Genomic DNA, 23,708 nt, shown 5'->3' with positions numbered 1-23,708 from the left:
AGAATTTTTTTCAAGATTTTTTGTAAAAAAAATTTTTTTAGAATATTTTTTTCTATAAAAAAGAGAATTTTCTATAAAAAAAGAAAATTTTCTATAAAAAAGAGAATTTTCTGGAAGATTTTCTATAAAAAAAATTTTTTCTCGAAGATTTTTTTCTATAAAAAAGAGAATTTTCTCCAAAATTTTCTATAAAAAGTAAAATATTAAAGAGAGTTTTTCCAAAATTTTCGATAAAATTTCGATTAAAAAAGATTTGTATAAAATGAAAATTTATCAAAATAGTTGGACAATATTTCCCTAGCTGTATAATTACCAACAAGACTTTAATACTTTTTTTATAATAATTGAAAAACAATAAAAATATTACTCATACTCACAGTAGGTCAAAGTTTTTTTTGGCTCCAAACACAAATGGTTTATTAAAATTTTTACTAACCATCCAATAAAATGTAAATCCTAAAAGTATAATTAAAATAAAACCATAAATTAAATAAACAATTGTTACAAAATAGATTTAAGCTCAAAGCTTATTATTAGTAGTAGAATTTTCTATGTAACAAACAAACTACATTAAATACTCCCAATGTATATTTAAAACAATAAAACACACAAACTACAGTACATATTTCCAATTTGGCTTGTATCCAAAAAAAATTACCGCCCGCCCTGGCATACATAAAATTGTTTTTTTTAAACAATTTTGCTCTCTTTAGCTTTTGGCTTAAAATATTGTTAATTAATATTTCTATTTTGTTGTCTTTGTTTTTGTTTCTGATTGCTGCATAAAATAACCATTTAATCCTTTGGAAAATTGTATTTGAACCCTAAAAACAAACATTTTATTGCAACAACAATTAAAATCATTACAAATGGCTAAAAATGTTAGAGTTTTAGAACTTTATAACAATTTTCTATTATTCATAATTATTACATGTAATGGTTGTACTACAAACATTTATTTTATGAATGTTTATCGAAAAACAAACCAACACGAATTTACAGAATTAATGGTCCTGCAATAAAAAATATGTGGCCTCCATTGAATTTCTTTATGAGTTTGTGTGCGAAATGAATAATGCAAAAATGGCCAGTATAATAATAAAAAACTTTTTTTTTTCTATTTTTTGGGGGTTTTTATTTGCTGAATTGTATTGATTTATGAATGTGAAACAAGGAATATCTCACTATTTTTGGGTTGTTATATAAATTTCGATGTTTCAATATAACTACTGCTGCTGCGGCAAATTCTGTTAATAAACATTTTTGGGGCATTTTACGCTTTCAAATATTGTATTTTACTCTGAGCGAAAAAAAAAACACTTCGACACACACACGCTCTCATACACTTCTGGCCAGTTTCAAGCCGAAATACAAAGAAAAATATTGTTTCGGCAGCCGTGGGCAACGTAATAAAATGGTAACAACTTTATGTGAAATTCATATTGCTCAAAATGTTTCACGCCTGCACATTTTTTACAGAGATTTATAAGGAAAGGTTAAACTTGTTAATTTAATTTTTAAATTCGTGATTGTAATTTAAAATTGAAAAAGATTTTATAAAAGATAAATTTTTGATAATTTTCTATTACACGAGAATTTTCTGGAAAAATTTCTATTAAAAATACAATTTAATAGAAAAATTCTTGTATAAATTATATTTTCTGGAACATTTTCTATAAAAAGAGAATTTTCGCGAAAATTTTGTATAAAAAAGATATTTCTGGAGAATTTTCTATAAAAAAGAATTTTCTTGAGAGTTTTGTATAAAAAGAGAATTTTTTTCGAACATTTTTTATAAATAGAGAACTTTTTTTCGAAAATTTTCTACAAAAAGTGAAATTTTTTCGAAAATTTTCTATAAAAAGAGAATTTTTTTTCGAAAAAAAGGAGTTTTCTCGAAAATTTTTTATAAAAAGAGAATTTTCTCAGAAATTGTCTATAAAAAGAGAATTTTCTCGAAACATTTTCTACAAGAAGAGAATTTTCTCGAAAAATTTTTTACAAAGAAGAATTTTCTCCAAATTTTCCATAAAAAAGAATTTTCTAGAAAATTTTCTGTAAAAAGAGAATTTTCTTGAAAAATTTTCTACAAAAAGAGAATTTTCTTGAAAATTTTTCTCTAAAAATTTTCTACAAAAAGAGAATTATCTTGAAAAATTTCCTTTAATTTTCTTGACAAATTTTCTATAGAAAAGAGAAATTTCTTGACAAATTTTCTATAAAAATTGAATTTTCTCGAAAAATTTCTATAAAAAAAAGAGAATTTTCTCGCAAAATTTTCTATAAAAACAGAATTTTCTCGCAAAATTTTGTATAAAAACAAAATTTTCTCGAAATATGATCTATAAAAAGAGAATTTTCTCCAAAAATTTTCTAGGAAAAGAGAATTTTCTCGAAAATTTTCTATAAAAAGAAAAGAATTTTCTCGAAAATTTTCTATAAAAAGATAATTTTCTCGAAAATTTTCTATAAAAACAGAATTATCTCCAAAATTTCTTTATAAAAAGAGAATTTTCTATAAAAATAGAATTTTCTCCAAAAAGTTTTTTATAAAAAGAGAATTTTTTCCAAAAATTTTTTATCAAAAGAGAATTTTCTTCAAAAATTTTCTATAAAAATAGAATTTTCTCTAAAAAATTTCTATAAAAAGAGAATTTTCTCAAACATTTTCTATAAGAAGAGAATTTTTTCCAAAAATTTTCTATGAAAAGAAAATTTGCTGCAAAATTTTTCTATAAAATGAGAATTTTATCGAAAAATTTTCTATAAAAATTGATTTTTCTCCAAAATTTTTTTTATAAAAATAGAATTTTCTAAAAAAGAGAATGTTCTCGACAAATTCTCTATAAAAAGAGAATTACCTGAATTATTTTTTCGAAAATATTCTACAAAAAAGGAAATTTTTCGGAAAATTATCCAAAAAAGAGAATTTTGTCGAAAATTTTCTATAAAAAGAACAGTTTCTACTAAAAAGTTAATTTTCGAATAATTTCTAAAAAGGATGGAAAATTTTTTATAAAAATAAAATATTTTCAAAAATTTTTATACAACGTGACATTTTTGGGAAATTTTATACAAAAATTTGTTTAATTTTCGAATAAAAAATTTATAGTGAAATTCAATGTTATTTAAGGATTTTAAATTGTCTATGGAAAATATTAAATTATGTATGTACAAAATTTATCCACTAGCAATATAAAACCACATACCCTTCAATTTGGTTAGTTTGGTTTTGTGGTCTAATTTCCTTCTACAATAAAACACAAAAAGAGTTAATTAAAAATTTAATTTCCAACAAAATTAAAAGATATCGCTTCATGTATTTTCTTAGAAAAGGTTGTAAACACAATTGCTTAATAATTTTTATCTCTAAGATTTCTAAAAGGTATTTCTTTAACAATTGTTTGCCGCCATATATAGCAAGGACAAAAGAATCCAAGGACCAAAAAACAATTTTCTATAATCATTTCGAAATAACAGGAATAATTTTGTTATTTTAAAATTTTGCCATTTCAAGTGTGAAATTATATTTTCTAATGGTTGCAACAGAAAAAGGTAAAAAAAAGAAAACAAGATAAATAGATAGCTATAATTTTAAAACCAAAATTTACTTTGAAGTAGCAAATATTTAAACAAACAGACACACGCACACAAGTAATGTAATTAAAAACTTGTTAAGAAATTTTGTTTTACAACGAAATTAAACTTTTACGTTTATATACTTTTAGTTTTGAAAGGTAAAGCTGAAAAATGGAAAATTTTAAAACTTTAATATTTTCCAGTGTTAAGTAAGTTTTAAGACGATTAAATATTAAAATACAAGTTTAAGTTATATTTAAGCGGGAATATGGGGTAAAATGTGTAAAATTTTCAACTGACATGTAATTCATCTCTATTTGAAGTTTGCAAAATGTTTGCGCTAAAATAAACACGCAAAAACTACTGCAAGGTATAAGCAAGAGAAGAAAAAACTAAACCGTCAGAACAAATGAATAGACAGACACGCAACTCTTAAATAAACCAAATGAACTCAAAGTCTCAAACGAAACTAAAATTTAAGTAAACATAAGGGTGGCAAACAGTTTAGAGAGTTAACAAAATGTATGTATTACGTAATTTTTTTCTGTTAAGAATAATAAACCCTTAGATTTGGTTCCAAAATGATCCTGCTCTGCGATCTCATTAACAGCTGTATAACGGAAGTAGTTGAAATCATTTATAAGTGTCAACCTATTACCAATCGTGAATGTGAGTTAACGCTAGTGTATGTTTTGTAATACACAAGTTTAATAACCCATGACACTAACACTTACATGCACTCACACTCACTCACTTAAATTCATTCACTCACCCAACACGTACAACTAAATACACACGATTAATATTGTTGAATAGTGTTGTTCAAGAGTAATAATTGTACGAGTAGCCCGGCAGTTTTAAATTGAGTTGAAGTATCCTTTATGGAGTTTTTTTTTTCTCAAAAACTAAAGTAGAGGATAAGAACTGAGCTAGAACTGAACTAGAATTGAACTAGAACTGAACTAGAACTGAACTAGAACTGAACTAGAACTGAACTAGAACTGAACTAGAACTGAACTAGAACTGAACTAGAACTGAACTATAACTGAACTAGAACTGAACTAGAACTGAACTAGTACTGAACTAGAACTGAACTAGAACTGAACTAGAACTGAACTAGAACTGAACTTAAACTGAACTAGAACTGGACTAGAACTGAACTAGAACTGAACTAGAACTGAACTAGAACTGAACTAGAACTGAACTAGAACTGAACTAGTACTGAACTAGAACTGAACTAGAACTGAACCAGAACTGAACTAGAACTGAACTAGAACTGAACTAGAACTGAACTAGAACTGAACTAGAACTGAACTAGAACTGAACTAGAACTGAACTAGAACTGAACTAGAACTGAACTAGAACTGAACTGGAACTGGAACTGAACTAGAACTGAACTAGAACTGAACTAGAACTGAACTAGAACTGAACTAGAACTGAACTAGAACTGAACTAGAACTGAACTAGAACTGAATTAGAACTGAACTAGAACTGAACTAGAACTGAACTAGAACTGTACTAGAACTGAACTAGAACTGTACTAGAACTAAACTAGAACTGAACTAGAACTGAAGGGCTACCTAAAAGCTGCCGGTTATTGTTTCGCTTTCATACTCACATGTATTAGACTTATGACTGATACATACACACGCATGTATGCGCATCAAATCTAAACAGAATCCTTAACAAAATAAGGAATTAATGGACCATTCGTTGTAGTATATTGCTCAGTGAAAATCTCATGTAAAAACTCGCACACTAACATAGCAAATAAATAGGAGATTGGATTTATGACCATGTCAACAACTAGCAGCAAAATGTTACTACATATTCTTTTATTTAATAATGCGTCTTTAGGTGGGTTGTGTGTTAAGTATACTTTGACTAGGTTCGAATTAAAAATAAACATCAAAGATACCACTTTAAAATTTACTTTGTAAATACTCTTTTGATTTTGAGTTCATTATAATTGTGCTAGATTCTGCTCCTCCAAATCGTTTTTGGGAAATTCGAATTTTTGCGTTAAAATACAAAAATGTTTTTGACTCAATTTCAAATTGACGGGGATGAGTTAAAAATGGATTTCTCATTAGGTTAGTCGAAACTATTATGATTTCTACTAAGTCAGCCTTAAATGCCTATAACTTGTTTTTATTACTAATAAAAATTTTCCCAAACTTCAAAGAAAAATTTATAATACCTCCCCACCAAAATATACATACATATTTATATTAAATATTCTTGACAAATATAAAAATAAATATAAATGCGGAACATTAACATTTTGTATTTGTATGTCGTTAAATTAAGATTTGCAATAAATTAAGGATGAAAACAAATAAATAAAGTAAGAAAAGGACACATTACAAATACATTACTAAACTTTGCATGACGTTTTGTGTTACAGGGTTTCTTTTTTAACGTTCCTTAAATGTAGGGAATTACAATTCCTAAAAGATAGAATTTTATTTTGAAATAGAACAGAATTAAAATAACACTAGAACAGAACTAGAACAGAACTAGAACAGAACTAGAACTAGAACAGAACTAGAACAGAACTAGAACAAGAACTACAGAATAGAACACAGAACTAGAACAGAACTAGAACAGAACTAGAACAGAACTAGAACAGAATACAGAATAGAACAGAACTAGAACAGAACTAGAACAGAACTAGAACAGAACTAGAACAGAACTAGAACAGAACTAGAACAGAACTAGAACAGAACTAGAACAGAACTAGAACAGAACTAGAACAGAACGAAAACAGAACGAGAACAGAACTAGAACAGAACTAGAACAGAACTAGAACAGAACGAGAACAGAACTAGAACAGAACTAGAACAGAACTAGCAAACTACAGAACTAGACAGAACTAGAACAGAAACTAGAACAGAACTAGAACAGAACTAGAACAGAACTAGAACAGAACGAACAGAACTAGAACAGAACTAGAACAGAACTAGAACGAACTAGAACAGAACTAGAACAGAACTAGAACAGAACTAGAACAGAACTAGAACAGAACTAGAACAGAAACTAGAACAGAACAGAACAGAACTAGAACAGAAACTAGAACAGACTAACAGACTAGAACAGAACTAGAACAGAACTAGAAAGAACTAGAACAGAACTAGAAACAGAACTAGAACAGAACTAGAACAGAACTAGAACAGAACTAGAACAGAACTAGAACAGAACTAGAACAGAACTAGAACAGAACTAGAACAGAACTAGAACAGAACTAGAACAGAACTAGAACAGAACTAGAACAGAACTAGAACAGAACCTAGAACAGAACTAGAACAGAACTAGAACAGAACTAGAACAGAACTAGAACAGAACTAGAACAGAACTAGAACAGAACTAGAACAGAACTAGAACAGAAACTAGAAACAGAACTAGAACAGAACTAGAACAGAACTAGAACAGAACTAGAACAGAACTAGAACAGAACTAGAACAGAACTAGAACAGAACTAGAACAGAACTAGAACAGAACTAGAACAGAAACTAGAACAGAACTAGAACAGAACTAGAACAGAACTAGAACAGAACTAGAACAGAACTAGAACAGAACTAGAACAGAACTAGAACAGAACAGACTAGAACAGAACTAGAACAGAACTAGAACAGAACTAGAACAGAACTAGAACAGAACTAGAACAGAACTAGAACAGAACTAGAACAGAACTAGAACAGAACTAGAACAGAACTAGAACAGAACTAGAACAGAACTAGAACAGAACTAGAACAGAACTAGAACAGAACAGAACTAGAAACAGAACTAGACACAGAACTAGAACAGAACTAGAAACTAGACAGAACTAGAACAGAAACTAGAACAGAACTAGAACAGAACTAGAAAGAACTAGAACAGAACTAGAACAGAACTAGAACAGAACTAGAAACAGAACTAGAACAGAACTAGAACAGAACTTAGAAACAGAACTAGAACAGACTAGAAACAGAACTAGAACAGAACTAGAACAGAACTAGAACAGAACTAGAACAGAACTAGAAACAGAACTAGAACAGAACTAGAACAGTAACTAGAACAGAACTAGAACAGAACCTAGAACAGAACTAGAACAGAACTAGAACAGAACTAGAAACAGAACTAGAACAGAACTAGAACAAGAACTAGAACAGAACTAGAACAGAAACTAGAACAGAACTAGAACAGAACTAGAACAGAACTAGAACAGAACTAGAACAGAACTAGAACAGAACTAGAACAGAACTAGAACAGAACTAGAACAGAACTAGAACAGAACTAGAACAGAAATAGAAATCTTGAAAGGCTTTCCATGAATTCCTGTTACAAAAAACCCTTTTTCTATCCCACCCATTCCTTTCAATTTCCTTCAAAGCAACCACTTTATATAAAGTATTTTAGTCTTACAACTTATTTAGCTGTTTGTTTTTTTATTAAGCCGTTCAGCACAGTAAGACTTCAAATTCGTCAGCATCATTAAGAAGGAGTGAGAGCTTATTATATGGTATTTAGGGATTCCATTTTTATGGCACATATCCTTACCCATAACAACTTTTAAAATCAACAGCAAATAGTACATAAACATAACAGTAGCATTTAGTATTGCATATTATATGCTTTTCTCATATGAAATGGAAAATCAAATCTTTTATGTTGTCTAAAAGGACTTTGGTCTTTCTAATGAAGTCATTGTGGAAGACTCGTGTGTGTATTTTGTATTAACTTGATTGATGTTATGGTAATTTGTAGAGCAAAGTATTAGGGTCAATAATGATGTAGACAGAAGGATAGACAAAATGTTTTCATGCCGTAGTACAAGACAAAAGTATGAAAGCAAGTCGTTAGATAGATAAATTAAAGATGAAAGTAGGTTTTCTACTTTTCAAGTTTATTGACATTTTGATGAAATAAGCTTGTTTTGTTTTAGCAATTTAATTTAAATGTAAAATCCAATTAAAGTTTGTGTGTGTATTTACATTTTTCATTTCTAGGAATTTAAAATAGAAATGTAATATTTAGTTAAAATTTTAAATTTATTAGTGTATTCCATAGCCTTTGACCTTGGATTTTTGTTTTAAAGCAAATGTGATAAATTTGTCTAGCAGTCAGTTTTATGGAAAAGCATTTATGTTGAAATGCGAAATTTTGTGTATTAGTGTCAGTAACAGAAATCCTTGACAAATTTATGATGTTTTAGTAAGCAGATTTGTTAACAAATATTATGGTTTTTTTTTCGTAATGTTCTTAAATATTTATGATAAAAATGCTTTAAATGTATAATATTTTATCTTTTGGGTGTTTTTTGTTTTAATCGTATAAACATTAGATGCACTTGTGCAGAAATACACCATGGCGTATGATCGCCATAAATATAAAAGTTCATTAATCATACGTATGGTGGTCTAGTAATTTTTCATTGAGAAAATGTTTATTAGAGGGGTCTAATTTTTAAAGGATACTAAGATATTAAAAGCTAAATATATATTTATTTTATGAAATTCCTTAAAAATGTTTTGACTTTGATAGGAAGGATTCCTTTTAGATGAGTTTGTTAATAACTTTTTAGAAACCTAGAGTTATACAACAAAAATAATTCACTTTACATTACTTTTTTTTTATTGCTTGATGAAAATCTAGAAGATTTATTCATGAGTACGAAAATCTCATTCTCCTTGAAATGGTGTAGACTACATCACATTTTTAATGCTATTAATTAAAAAGGATATACATTTATATCTCTTTTCCATATTCCTTGTGTAAGTATTCCTTTTAATTTTCTCTTATTATTTATACATTATTTCCGTTTCATATAATTTCAAGGAAATGTTTACAAATACTTATAAATATGTACTGGAAATAATATCATCATATTTTTCATAATACATATTTGTGTGTATGTATAACGGATGCTACATTCGATTTATACATACAAATAAACAAATATCTATATAATCTTACAAAAGAATACACGAATTTCACATTAATTTTTATTTGCATTCTACTTTAATTTATATTGAAGGGATTTTGTGTTTCCATTTTCCTTTACAGATTAGATAAATCTTACGATTTTAATATTATATCTTTATGAAATTGTAATTGTTTTTATGTAAATTTTGTATATCTTGTTATGTCAGTGATTTCTCTTAGATTTGTAGAAGGAAATAATAATTGTCAAATAAGTTTAAGAAATATTGTATACAAATTTATTGAGGATAATAGAAGCTTTGTGGTTTTTGGTTTGGAAATTATAGAAAACCACTTGTATCTGTTTGATATAAAGATTATATTAAATATATTAAATTTTATAATGGAAGTGCTGTGCTCGAAGACACTTGTTTAGTTTAAGTAAGATATTCAATAATTGAATAAAAAATCGAAGACAAAGAAAATTGCAAACAAAAAGGATGCATGCAAAATAAACGAGTTTGATGATTGTATTTCAACCTTGATTTCTGCAGTACCAAGAGCACCGAAGCGTATGATTAACGGAAAAATTCAAATTAATAATACTCACACTCCAATGTACACATTAATAATAGGGAGATGGAAGAAGAAAAATGTATAATCGCTGGATTTACATAAAACGTCATTTAATGTAAATTAATTTTATTGATTAAACGTTGCAAAAAGTCAAAAAAATATAAACTATTTCGAAAAATTTCTATAATAAGAGAATTTTCCATAGAATTTTATTAAAAGACAATATTTCTATAAAAAGAGAATTTTATTTTGTTGAAATTGTGTAATGTTTTCTATAAAAAGAGAACTTTTTGTAAAGTTTCCTACTAGAAGAGAATTTTTGTAAAATTTTCTATAAAATGAGAATTTTTTCGAAATTGTTCTATCAAAAGAATATTTTCTCGAAAATGTTCTCTAAAAAGAAAATTTTCTCTGTTCAATGAAAAGAGATTTTTGTTTTGAATATGTTCTATAAAAAAGAGATTTTTTCGTATATATTCTATAAAAAGAGAATTCCTCCGAAAGTTCTATAAATAGAGAATTTTCTCGAAAGTGTTCTATAAAGAGAGAATTTTCTTACAACATTTTTATATAAAACATTTTTAAGAATTTTCGAGAAAATTTTCTATAAAAAGAGTATTTTTTTTTTAATTTCAATGAAAGGAAATTTTTCTTGGAAAATTTCTCAGAAATGTTCTACAATAAGAAAAATAACTAACTAACTAACTAACTAACTACCTACTACTAACTACTACTAACTAACTAACTAACTAACTAACTAACTAACTAACTAACTAACTAACTAACTACTAACTAACTAACTCTAACTACTAACTAACTAACTACTAACTAACTAACTAACTACTACTAACTACACTAACTAACTAACTAACTAACTAACTAACTAACTAACGACTAACTAACTAACTAACTAACTAACTACTAACTAACTAACTAACTACTACTAACTAACGAACTAACTAACTAACTAACTAACTAACTAACTAACTAACTAACTAACTAACTAACTAACTAACTAACTAACTACTACCTAACTAACTAACTAACTAACTAACTAACTAACTAAACTAACTACTAACTAACTAACTAACTAACTAACTAACTAACTAACTAACTAACTAACTACTAACTAACTAACTAACTAACTAACTAACTAACTAACTAACTAACTAACTAACTAACTAACTACCTAACTAACTAACTAACTAACTAACTACTACTAACTAACTAACTAACTAACTAACTAACTAACTAACTAACTAACTAACACTAACTAACTAACTAACTAACTAACTCTAACTAACTAACTACTAACTAACTAACTAAACTAACTAACTACTAACTAACTAACTACTACTAACTAACTAACTAACTAACTAACTAACTACTAACTAACTAACTAACTAACTACTACAACTAACTAACTAACTACTAACTAACTAAACTAACTAACTAACTAACTAACTAACTAACTAACTACTAACTAACTACTAACTAACTAACTAACTAACTAACTAACTAACTAACTACCTACCTAACTAACTAACTAACTAACTAACTAACTAACTAACTAACTAACTAACTAACACTACTAACTAACTAACTAACTACTACTAACTAACTAACTAACTAACTAACTAACTAACTAACTAACTAAAACTAACTACTAACTAACTAACTAACTAACTAACTAACTAACTAACTAACTAAACTAACCTAACTAACTAACTAACTAACTAACTAACTAACTAACTAACTAACTAACTAACTAACTAACTAACTACTAACTAACTAACTACTAACTAACTAACTAACTAACTACTAACTAACTAACTAACTAACTAACTAACTAACTAACTACTAACTAACTAACTACTAACTAACTAACTAACTAACTAACTACTAACTAACTAACTACTAACTAACTAACTAACTAACTAACTAACTAACTAACTAACTACTAACTAACTAACTACCTAACTAACTAACTACTAACTAACTAACTAACTAACTAACTAACTAACTAACGAACTAACTAACTAACTACCTAACTACTAACTACTAACTAACTAACTACTAACTAACTACTACTAACTAACTAACTACTAACTAACTAACTAACTACTAACAACTACTAACTAACTAACTAACTACTAACTCCTAACTACTAACTAACTAACTAACTACTAACTAACTAACTACTAACTAACTAACTAACTAACTAACTAACTAACTAACAACTAACTAACTAACTAACTAACTAACTAACTAACTAAACAATAACCAGAAAATTTATCTTTTTTCAGAAAAATTTAAAAAAATTATCCTTTTTTATAAGTTATTCTGGGATTTTAATAATATTTTGAGTTATTTTACATTTTTTTCGGTAAACAAGAAAACTAATTTCAAAATTAACATTTGCACACATATTGTTTTGTACGCTAATAAACCTCGTTAACCATATACAAATGCATGTATTACTTTTCATGAAAATTGCTTGCATTTTCACATTATAAAGTCATTCACACTCACCATTTGTAATACTTTCGCAATAAAAACCACTTTTCATTTCTTTTTTTTTTTTTTTCTGGTATGGTGGTCATTTTTATTTATTTTTTGCTTAATTTTAAATGTATTTTTGTTGGTTTTCTTCATATGCATTTTTTATATATATATTTTTTATGATTTTTATAAATTTCTTTCATTTATTTTTTGTTTAATACTAGATTATTACAATAAAGAAATATAATTATCACATCTCATATACATAAGTTCATATTATAGGTTTTTTTATATATAAATATTTTTTGATTTTTTCCATTATTTGGTTTAATAAAAATTTGTCTAAGTTTTTTTTTTAATTATTTACTAATACTTATAGTACAGGGATAATGGTTTTATATTTTAGGATTTTTTTAGGTTATGTATTTAAACAAAAATTAAAAATTTTAATAAATCAAAGAAAATTATAAAAAATAAAGACAAAAAGAAATGAAAAGCAGTAAATAACGAAGATATGGTTAAATGGATTTTGTGCATTTTTTTAAGACTAGACATTTATAAAAGTGAACATCAATATGGGAGTTTGAAAAATGATTTTAAATGGTATTTATGTGGTTTTGTGATTTTGTGTTAGATGTTTTTAGTATTTAAAGGAACAAATTTAATATTTTTAGAATTTATGGAAATTGAATTATAAAACAACAATTTAAATGGCTGTAGTCGTTCATAACTCAAAGGCTTGAAAAGAAGATTTTTATAAAATATATGTTTTCGAAAATTTTCAAAATTTTATACAAAAAAGAGAATTTTCTCAGAAATTTTATATAAAAAAGTGAATTTTCGCAAAAACTTTCAATAAAAAGGAGAATTTTCTCGAAAATTTTCTATAAAAAAGAGAATTTTCTGGAAAACATTCAATAAAAAGGAGAATTTTCTACAAAAAAGATAATTTTCTCGAAAATTTTCTATAAAAAAGGGAATTTTTTGAAAAATTTTCTTTAAAAAAGAGAGTTTTCTCGAAAATTTTCTATATAAAAGAGAACTTTCACGAAAATTTTCTATAAAAAAAGATTTTTCACGAAAGTTTTCTATAAACAAGAGAATTTTTTCGAAAAGAGAATTTTCTCGAAAATTTTCTATATAAAAGAGAGTTTTCTATTTAAAAAGAAAGTTTTCTCAAAAATTTTCTATAAAAAATAGAATTTTCTCGTAATTTTTTTATAAAAAAGAGATTTTTTTCGAAAATTTTGTCGAAAATTTTTTAGAAAAAATTTTTAATAAAAAAGAGATTTTTTCAAAAAATGTCTATAAAAAAGAGAATTTTTTTGAAAATAGAGAATTTTCTCGAAAATTTTCTATAAAAAAATAGAATTTTCTCGAAAATTTTCTATAAAAAAAGAGAATTTTCTCGAAAATTTTCTATAAAAAAAGAGAATTTTCTCGAAAATTTTCTATAAAAAAAGAGAATTTTCTCGAAAATTTTCTATAAAAAAAGAGAATTTTCTCGAAAATTTTCTATAAAAAAAGAGAATTTTCTCGAAAATGTTCTATAAAAAAAGAGAATTTCCTCGAAAATTTTCTATAAAAAAAGAGAATTTTCTCGAAAATTTTCTATAAAAAAAGAGAATTTTCTCGAAAAAAACAGAATTTTCTCGAAAATTTTCTCGAAAATTTTTTATAAAAAAGATAATTTTCTCGAAAATTTTCTATAAAAAAGAGAATTTTCTCGAAAATTTTCTATAAAAAGAGAATTTTCTCGAAAATTTTCTATAAAAAAGAGAATTTTCTCGAAAATTTTCTATAAAAAAGAGAATTTTCTCGAAAATTTTCTATAAAAAAGAGAATTTTCTCGAAAATTTTCTATAAAAAAGAAAATTTTCTCGAAAATTTTCTATAAAAAAGAGAATTTTCTCGAAAATTTTCTATAAAAAGAGAATTTTCTCGAAAATTTTCTATAAAAAAGAGAATTTTCTCGAAAATTTTCTATAAAAAAGACAATTTTCTCGAAAATTTTCGATAAAAAAAGAGAATTTTCTCGAAAATTTTCTATAAAAAAGAGAATTTTTTCTAAAAATTTCTATAAAAAAGAGAATTTTCTGGAAATTTTCTATAAAAAAGAGAATTCTCTCGAAAATTTTCCATATAAAGAGAATTTTCTTATAATAGAATTTCTCGAAAAAAAGTTAAATTATTTAAATCTGGCTGCATTAAAATTAAAAAAGTTGAACACTTTTTTGAATAAATTCCTTTAAATATCTGTTACATCTTAATTGTTTTTCTTTTGATAAGTTGAAGAGAAAACGTTTTTATGATGTTTAATTTTTTTTGATGTAATTTTCTTAACGTCTTTTAAATATTTTATAAAGCTTTATTTTTATGTCTTACTGAAGACGTGCCTCTTTGAAAATTGGCAACAGCGAGAGTCTGTTTGGGGGTTTTAAAGAAAAAGAAAATAATAAATTAAATTTATTTCATATGTTTTAAAGCTGCTGCTATAAATTAAACTGTTAAAAATCGCACTTAAAAGAGATTTCTAAAAATAAGATAAATACAAGAGAATATTGTAGAAAAATCAACTAACTGTCTGATTAAGAGGATTTTTTTATTTAGAAAAATATAAAATGTATTTCTGTTGAAAGCATGATGATGATGATGGCATGATAAAATGGAATGAAAGAAATGTTTTATTTATTCTTAAGTCAATGGCATTAAAATACTTATTATTTTGCACAATTTACTATAAGAATCTTAATAATTTAAAAGCGTTTTGATAAGTATTATCACTATGAGAATTTTATATTTTTAACTATAACATAAAATTTTTATAATTAAGTGCATGCGAAATTGTTCTTATAAGGTTCTGTCTCAAATTCTTTTATGAAACCTTTGCCATGTATATACGTTTGTTTAACAAACCTTGGTTAGACACTGTTCTAAGAAATTTCTATAACAGACTCTGTCTATACATCTAATTGTTTCCAATTAATGACTTATTAATGGCTAATAATCCCTATAGTCACCCTCCACTCCTCATATCAACTCATGTCTGGCCATCTAATTATCTCCTTTGTAATGTGTATTTTCATTGATGAATATTAATTCCTCCGCACAATGAAAAAGCCCTATAGAATCTCTGCGCTTTTTTGTGCAAATTGTAAGTGTTAAAAGGTTCTTTATAAACACTTTATTTAAGCTTTAATTATAAAAGTTTTTCCTTTGTTCTTTAATTTTTTTCTCATTTTAGGGTTTTTTTTTCTTAATTTTAATGAGTATTTAACCCCTTTTGGCATTGAAAATTTTGTTTTAGTTACATCTAATTAGAGGCACTAAAATGAATGGAATGTTTTGCATAAATGAATATTTGGTGTAAATGAATGAGAAATGTTTAAATATTTTGTGGAAAAAAAATTAAGCAACAGCTGGCAAAAAATAAATTGTCATCATCAACAGTTTTATCAGCAAAAAAATAAAGAATAGGGTTTTCGGTACTACCACTTCTTTAAGTTTCAAAAAATTATTTATGAAAAAATTTCACTAAATTTTCTAGAAAATTCTCTATAAAAAGAGAATTTTCCCGAAAATTGTGTAAAAATAGGATTTTCTCGAAAATTTTCTATAGAAAGAGAATTCTCTCGAAAATATTATATAAAAAATGGAATTTTCTACAAAAATTTCTATAAAAAAGAGAATTTTCTCGAAAATTTTCTATGAAAAGAAAATTTTCTATAAACAAGAGATTTTACTCGAAAATATTCTATAAAAAGACGATTTTGTAAAAAGAAAGAATTTTCTATAAAAAAATTATTGGAAATTTTCTATAAAAAGAGAATTTTCTCGAAAATTTTCTATAAAAAGAGAATTTTCTCGAAAATTTTCTATAAAAAGAGAATTTTCTTTAAAAAAGAGAATTTTTTCTAAATTCTATAAAAGAAGAGAATATTCTCGAAAATTTTCTATAAAAGGAGAATTTTCTCGAAAATTTTCTATAAAAGGAGAATTTTCTCGAAAATTTTCTATAAATGGAGAATTTTCTCGAAAATTTTCTATAAATGGAGAATTTTCTCGAAAATTTTCTATAAAAAGAGAATTTTCTCGAACATTTTCTATAAAAAAAGAGAATTTTCTCGAAAATTTTCTATAAAAAGAGAATTTTCTCGAAATTCTATAAAAGAAGAGAATTTTCTCGAACATTTTCTATAAAAAAAGAGAATTTTCTCGAAAATTTTCTATAAAAGGAGAATTTTCTCAAAAATATTCTATAAAAAGATAATTTTCTATAAAATGAGAATTTTCTATAAAGAAAGAATTATCTATAAAAAAATTATTGGAAATTTTCTATAAAAATTATCTTTTTTTTTCTCGAAAATTTTCTATAAAAAGAGAATTTTCTCTAAAATTTTCTATAAAAAAGAGAATTTTCTCGAAAATTTTCCATAAAAAGAGAAATTTCTCGAAAATTTTCTATAAGAAGAGAGAATTCTCTCGAAAATATTCCATAGAATGAGAATTCTTTCAAAAATTTTCTATAAGAAGAGAGAATTTTCTCGAAAATTTTCTATAAGAAGAGAGGATTTTCTCGATCTCTTCTGTAAGAAGAGAGAAATTTCTCGAAAATATTCCATAGAAATTTTCAAAAATTTTCTATAAGAAGAGAATTTTCTCGAAAATTTGCTGTAAAAAGGGGAATTTCGTCGAAAATTTTCTATAAAAAAGATAATTTTCTCAATTTTTTTTTATAAAAAAGGGACTTTTTTGGAAAATTTTCTAACAAAAGATATTTTTTTCAAAAATTTTCTATAAAAAAGAGAATTTTCTCGAACCTTCTATTAAAAAGAGAATTTTCTCGAAAATTTTTTATAGAAAGAAAAAATTATAAAAATTTTTCTATAAAAAGAGATTTTCCTCAAAAATTTTCCAGAAAAAAGAAAATTTTGTCGAAATTTTCTATAAAAATTAAATTTTCACGAAAATTTGCTATAAAATTTTCTATAAAAATATAAATTTTTCTATAAAAAGAGAATTTTCTCGAAAGTTATTTATAAAAAGAGAATTTTGTTGAAAATTTTCTATAAAAAGAGAATTTTGTCGAAAATTTTCTATAAAATGTAAATATTTGCGAAGATTCTTTACTAAAGAAGAATCCTGGTGAACCGGCTGTAAAAATTTGCCGAAATTACACTTGATATTAAAACCCCTAATTGTTTGTAGATGAAGACATACTTGCACGTACTTGCCCCCACTCTTTGTAATCTCTGGTGCCAATTTTCCAAAGAATGAAATCTCATTTTGTTTAATGGCTATTTTGTTAATGTTGCTTATATTCTAGAGGGTTTCTTTTTTTTGTTTTTTTGTCCAAAACCAAATAAACAAAAATGACACTAACAAAATTATAATCAACAAAAATTACTGAAACTGAAAATTGAAAAACTAAATAAAATGAAAAAAAAAAAAAACTAAAACTCATTTCTATTAATTATAACAATTTTCTCATTACTTATTTTAAACTACTCTAACGCTGTCATGCTCTTACAAAATTTTGCACTTTAAAATATAAAATACTTAAAGTTTTTTTGTTTTACCTCCATTATAAAACAGCTACTGCAGCTGCTGTTACTGCAATTTGTAAGACCTCGTATTCGCCCTTGTCGTCGCCTTTGTCGTGAACTCATCTTCCTCCATAATTTTAGTTTGAAAGCACTTCTTTAGTAAATGCATTCACCCAATAAATCGCATTCACCTCTTTCCAGTGGTTTTAGCCACAATGGATTGTAGTTGGGGCACAATTTACGATGTATGGGTATTTTGATTTGTACGGGTGTAATGGGTGCACCCTCCCATTGGTAACCCTCAAAGCGAAAACCATCCGATTTGTTACATTGCATACTAAGTGGTTCCTGTATATACATTGTATACAATTGGTCGACTCGTGGTTGTGTCCACTTGATGCTGCGATAATTTTTCGAACGTGCACCATTTAAGCGTATGCCACGTTGATGCTCCTTCCTGCAGAAAGACAGACAGACGAAAAAACACAAATAGACACAAATGAGTATAAAATGTTATAGAAATGGAAATAGAAAAGTGGTTGAGAGAGTGTGGGAGAGGAACACGGGGAGATAAAGTTGAGTGTTAAAAATTATATTTTCTTTATGATTGTGGTGTTGGTGTTTGGTTTACAGACACAAGAGTTCTTTTTGTCTGTAAATCTGTCGTTGAAACTGTTTGTGTATTCAAAGTGTAGTTATGTGTGTGAGTTAGAAATAGTACAAGTAAAACTTGATTAGAATTGCTTAACAAAATCTTTGTGTCTAGTGAAAATATGAGAAGAAATTATGTTGCACAACAAAAAACCAACAAGAACTTTATTAAGTTGTTTGCTTGACTTGCTCTTAAAGAAACTGTAAGTTGGAAATTGTATTTAATTTTTTCCCCTGCTTGAGTTTTTTTTTTTTTTTTGTGTCAGCATAATTTGTTTAGTTGTTTTGCGTTCTTTTTTGTTTTTACTTAAATTATTTATTCAATTGCTTGTTTATAATTGTAATCATTGCTTAATGTTTGTCAATTTTTATTATAGATTTTTGTAAAGGGAAAACTTTTGTTCCGTTTAAATATTGAAATTGTAGACTAATATAAAGAAAGACGTGATGGAATTTGCTGATTATTTAATTAAGTAATTAATTAATTATAAATTTAATGAAGCGTAGTTTTTAGGTCAATATTTAAGAAAACTTTAATTGAAAATTTCTTAACTAGAAACTAAAGAAATTTGCAAAAAGAGAGAATTTTCTTGAAAATTTTCTATAAAAAGAGAATTTTCTCAAAAATATTCTATAAAAGAATATTTTGTCGAAAATTTTCTATAAAAGAGAGTTTTGTCGAAATTTTTCTCTAAAAAAGGATTTTGTCGAAAATTTTCTATAAAAAAGAATTTTGTCGAAAAATTTCTATAAAATGAGAATTTTCTCGAAAATTTTCTATAAAAAGAGAATATTCTCAAAAGAATTTTCTCGAAAATTTTCTATAAAAAGAGAATTTTCTCGAAAGTTTTCTATAAAAAGAGAATTTTCTCGAAAATTTTCTATAAAAAGAGAATATTCTCAAAAGAATTTTCTCGAAAATTTTCTATAAAAAGAGAATTTTCTCGAAAATTTTCTATAAAAAGAGAATTTTCTCGAAAATTTTCTATAAAAAGAGAATTTTCTCGAAAATTTTCTATAAAAAGAGAATTTCTCGGAAATTTTCTATTTCTATTCTATTTCTTTATTCTCGAAAATATTCTATTAAAAGAGAATTTTCTCGAAAATATTCTATTAAAAGAGAATTTTCTCGAAAATATTCTATTAAAAGAGAATTTTCTCGAAAATATTCTATTAAAAGAGAATTTTCTCGAAAATATTCTATTAAAAGAGAATTTTCTCGAAAATATTCTATTAAAAGAGAATTTTCTCGAAAATATTCTATTAAAAGAGAATTTTCTCGAAAATATTCTATTAAAAGAGAATTTTCTCGAAAATATTCTATTAAAAGAGAATTTTCTCGAAAATTTTCTATAAAAAGAGAATTTTCTCGAAAATTTTCTATAAAAAGAGAATTTTCTCGAAAATTTTCTATAAAAAGAGAATTTTCTCGAAAATTTTCTATAAAAAGAGAATTTTCTCGAAAATTTTCTATAAAAAGAGAATTTTCTCGAAAATTTTCTATAAAAAGAGAATTTTCTCGAACATTTTCTATAAAAAGAGAATTTTCTCGAACATTTTCTATAAAAAGAGAATTTTCTCGAAAATTTTCTATAAAAAGAGAATTTTCTCGAAAATTTTCTATAAAAAGAGAATTTTCACGAAAATTTTCTATAAAAAGAGAATTTTCTCGAAAATTTTCTATTTCTATTCTATTTCTTTATTCTCGAAAATATTCTATTAAAAGAGAATTTTCTCGAAAATTTTCTATAAAAAGAGAATTTTCTCGAAAATTTTCTATAAAAAGAGAATTTTCTCGAAAATTTTCTATAAAAAGAGAATTTTCTCGAAAATTTTCTATAAAAAGAGAATTTTCTCGAAAATTTTTTATAAAAAGAGAATTTTCTCGAAAATTTTCTATAAAAAGAGAATTTTCTCGAAAATTTTTTATAAAAAGAGAATTTTCTCGAAAATTTTCTATAAAAAGAGAATTTTCTCGAAAATTTTCTATAAAAGAGAATTTTCCTCGAAAATTTTCTATAAAAAGAGAATTTTCTCGAAAATTTTCTATAAAAAGAGAAATTTCTTGAAAATTTTCAATAAAAAGAGAATTTTCTCGAAAATTTCTATAAAAAGAGAACTTCTCGAAAATTTTCTGTAAAAAGCGAATTTTCTCCAAAAATTTTCTATAAAAAGAGAATTTTTTCGAAAATTTTCTATAAAAAGAGAATTTTCTCAAAAAATTTTTATTAAAAGAGAATTTTCTCGAAAATTTTCTAAAAAAAAGAATTTTATCCAAAAACTTTCTATAAAAAGAGAATTTTCTCCAAAGATTTTCTATAAAAAAAGAATTTTCTACAAAAATTTCTAAAAAAATAGAATTTTATCCAAAAATTTTCTATAAAAAGAGAATTTTCTCCAAAGATTTTCTATAAAAAGAGAATTCTCTCCAAAGATTTTCTATAAAAAGAGAATTCTCTCCAAAGATTTTCTATATAAATAGAATTCTCTCCAAAGATTTTCTATAAAAAGAGAATTTTCTCGAACATTTTCTATAAAAAGAGAATTTTCTCGAAAATTTTCTATAAAAAGAGAATTTTCTCGAAAATTTTCTATAAAAAGAGAATTTTCTTTAAAAAGAGAATTTTGTCGTAAACTTTCTACAAAAAAGAATTTTGTCGAAAATTTTCTATAAAAAGAGAATTTTCACGAAAATGTCCTTTAAAAAGAGAATTTTGTCGTAAATGTTCTATAAAAAGAGAATTTTTTCCAAACATTTTTGTAGTAAAAAGAAGTTTTTTTTTATCACAAAAAGGCAATTTTCAATGAAATGAACATTTTTTTCGGAAAATTTTTATAAAAATACAAATTTTCGTAATTCTCACTTATTTATTTATTTTCACCAAGCATATAAGTTTTACAATTATAAAACCATCCACCTCGACACAATTCCCTCAGTAACAAACTTTCCCTTCTTATTCAAACATCCTTTAAGGATTATGTTAAATATTTGTTAAATTTTCCCAACAAACTCTTAAACAAAGAAAAACAAAAAGTTTTCACACACAACACAGCAAAACTGTCTTTTTTGTGTGTCATGCAAAAGACATCGTCTTGCATTTTAAAGGAAAAGAGTAAAAAAAGAAAATATTCCGTTTCTTTCTTTTTTTACTCTTGCCACCCAAAATTGTCATTTTAGTTGAATCAACATTTCTTCCAACTCATTTGTGACACAATTACAGTTCGTTTTAAGTGAAAGTATGACAGAAACAACAACCGCAGCAAAAATTATAAAAAAGAGAGATGAAGAATTAAGGAAGAAAAGAGCAAAAAAAAAAAAAAAAAAATCAAAAGGAAAACAAAATCTGAACTTACTTTTTCATGTAAATGAAGTAATTTTCCAAAGTATCTTCTGAAACAGAACTCTTGCAAACTTCCAATTTTGTTGCTGGATAATAGTGCATATAATTAACACACATCTCATCACTAATGGAAAAACCACCAAGTGTTGCATTATCGTAACCCAGGGTATTATAGTAGCATGTTGTTACCAAAGCATCTCCCTGGAAAATAAAACATCAACGAATGTGAGAAAAATCCGTTTTAAAAAACTTGGTTAGAGGAAAAATAAATTTAAATAAACTAAACTAGAAAAATAAAACAATTGTTGACATTCTGCACTAAAAATGAAAACAAAGACGAAAATGAAAGTGAAATGTGCAAAAAAAAAATTAAAATAAATTTTACTCCCTACTTGTGTTTTAAGTATCCATCTATAACCTTGACATATTTTGTAATGTCATTAACTTAAGTATGTTAGGATATGCGGCAACATACAAACATACTTTCATACTGCTGGTGTGTTGCAAGTAGTCATTTTTATATATTAGTGCTGTCATGTGTATGTGTTTAAGTGTAATAAAAAAATAAATCTTTGAAAGTGTAAATTCATGTTATTTTAATTTTTTAGTTTTCATTGACTGGGGAATAAACTGGTTAACATGCATGCACTTCTAGCAGTATCTAGGTGTAATATACTTACATGTACACATACTTATATACATAATGATGTAAGTGTGTTTGCATGTATAGTTAAAATCATAAAAAATAAAACAGGAAAAATTTACAGAATTTTTCCCGAACGGCATTACACCATTTACTAACTAACTAACTAACTAACTAACTAACTAACTAACTAACTAACTAACTAACTAACTAACTAACTAACTAACTAACTAACTAACTAACTAACTAACTAACTAACTAACTAACTAACTAACTAACTAACTAACTACTAACTAACTAACTAACTAACTAACTAACTAACTAACTAACTACTAACTAACTAACTAACTAACTAACTAACTAACTAACTAACTACTAACTAACTAACTAACTAACTAACTAACTACTAACTAACTAACTAACTACTAACTAACTAACTAACTAACTAACTAACTAACTAACTAACTAACTAACTAACTAACTAACTAACTAACTAACTAACTAACTAACTAACTAACTAACTAACTAACTAACTAACTAACTAACTAACTAACTAACTAACTAACTAACTAACTAACTAACTAACTAACTAACTAACTAACTAACTAACTAACTAACTAACTAACTACTAACTAACTAACTAACTAACTAACTAACTAACTAACTAACTAACTAACTACTACTAACTAACTAACTAACTAACTAACTACTAACTAACTAACTAACTAACTAACTACTAACTAACTAACTAACTAACTACACTAACTACTAACTAACTAACTAACTAACTAACTAACTAACTAACTAACTAACTAACTAACTAACTAACTAACTAACTAACTAACTAACTAACTAACTAACTAACTAACTAACTAACTAACTAACTACTAACTAACTAACTAACTAACTAACTAACTAACTAACTAACTAACTAACTAACTAACTAACTAACTAACTAACTAACTAACT

The 23,708-nt window shown here is 25.5% G+C and overlaps 1 protein-coding gene across 7 annotated transcripts in view; it reads right to left on the bottom strand.

Annotated features, from left to right (window-relative positions):
- Window positions 1–397: 397 nt before the first annotated feature.
- LOC119606407 (tyramine beta-hydroxylase) overlaps window positions 398–23,708 on the bottom strand; it is a 127,626-nt gene continuing 104,315 nt past the window's right edge. For 3 of the 7 annotated variants that reach the window (XM_037959911.1, XM_037959912.1, XM_037959914.1), the window contains exons 8-9: window positions 22,110–22,297; window positions 18,261–18,561 (exon numbers count right to left, since the gene is read on the bottom strand). In XM_037959911.1, the coding sequence (XP_037815839.1) occupies window positions 18,261–18,561; window positions 22,110–22,297 (489 nt within the window). Of the gene's footprint in view, window positions 457–14,740; window positions 14,983–17,872; window positions 18,562–22,109; window positions 22,298–23,708 lie in introns of those variants that run through there. The other 4 variants (XM_037959915.1, XM_037959913.1, XR_005231644.1 and 1 more) reach the window with 3 other exon arrangements.

Source organism: Lucilia sericata, unplaced genomic scaffold (assembly GCF_015586225.1).
Source record: "Lucilia sericata isolate MDLA Ls3-8-SP2 unplaced genomic scaffold, ASM1558622v1 Contig000581F_arrow, whole genome shotgun sequence".
In the NCBI taxonomy this organism is placed as follows: Eukaryota; Metazoa; Arthropoda; class Insecta; order Diptera; family Calliphoridae; genus Lucilia; species Lucilia sericata.
Note: the sequence above shows the minus strand (reverse complement) of the source record. Positions and strands in the feature narration are given on the sequence as shown.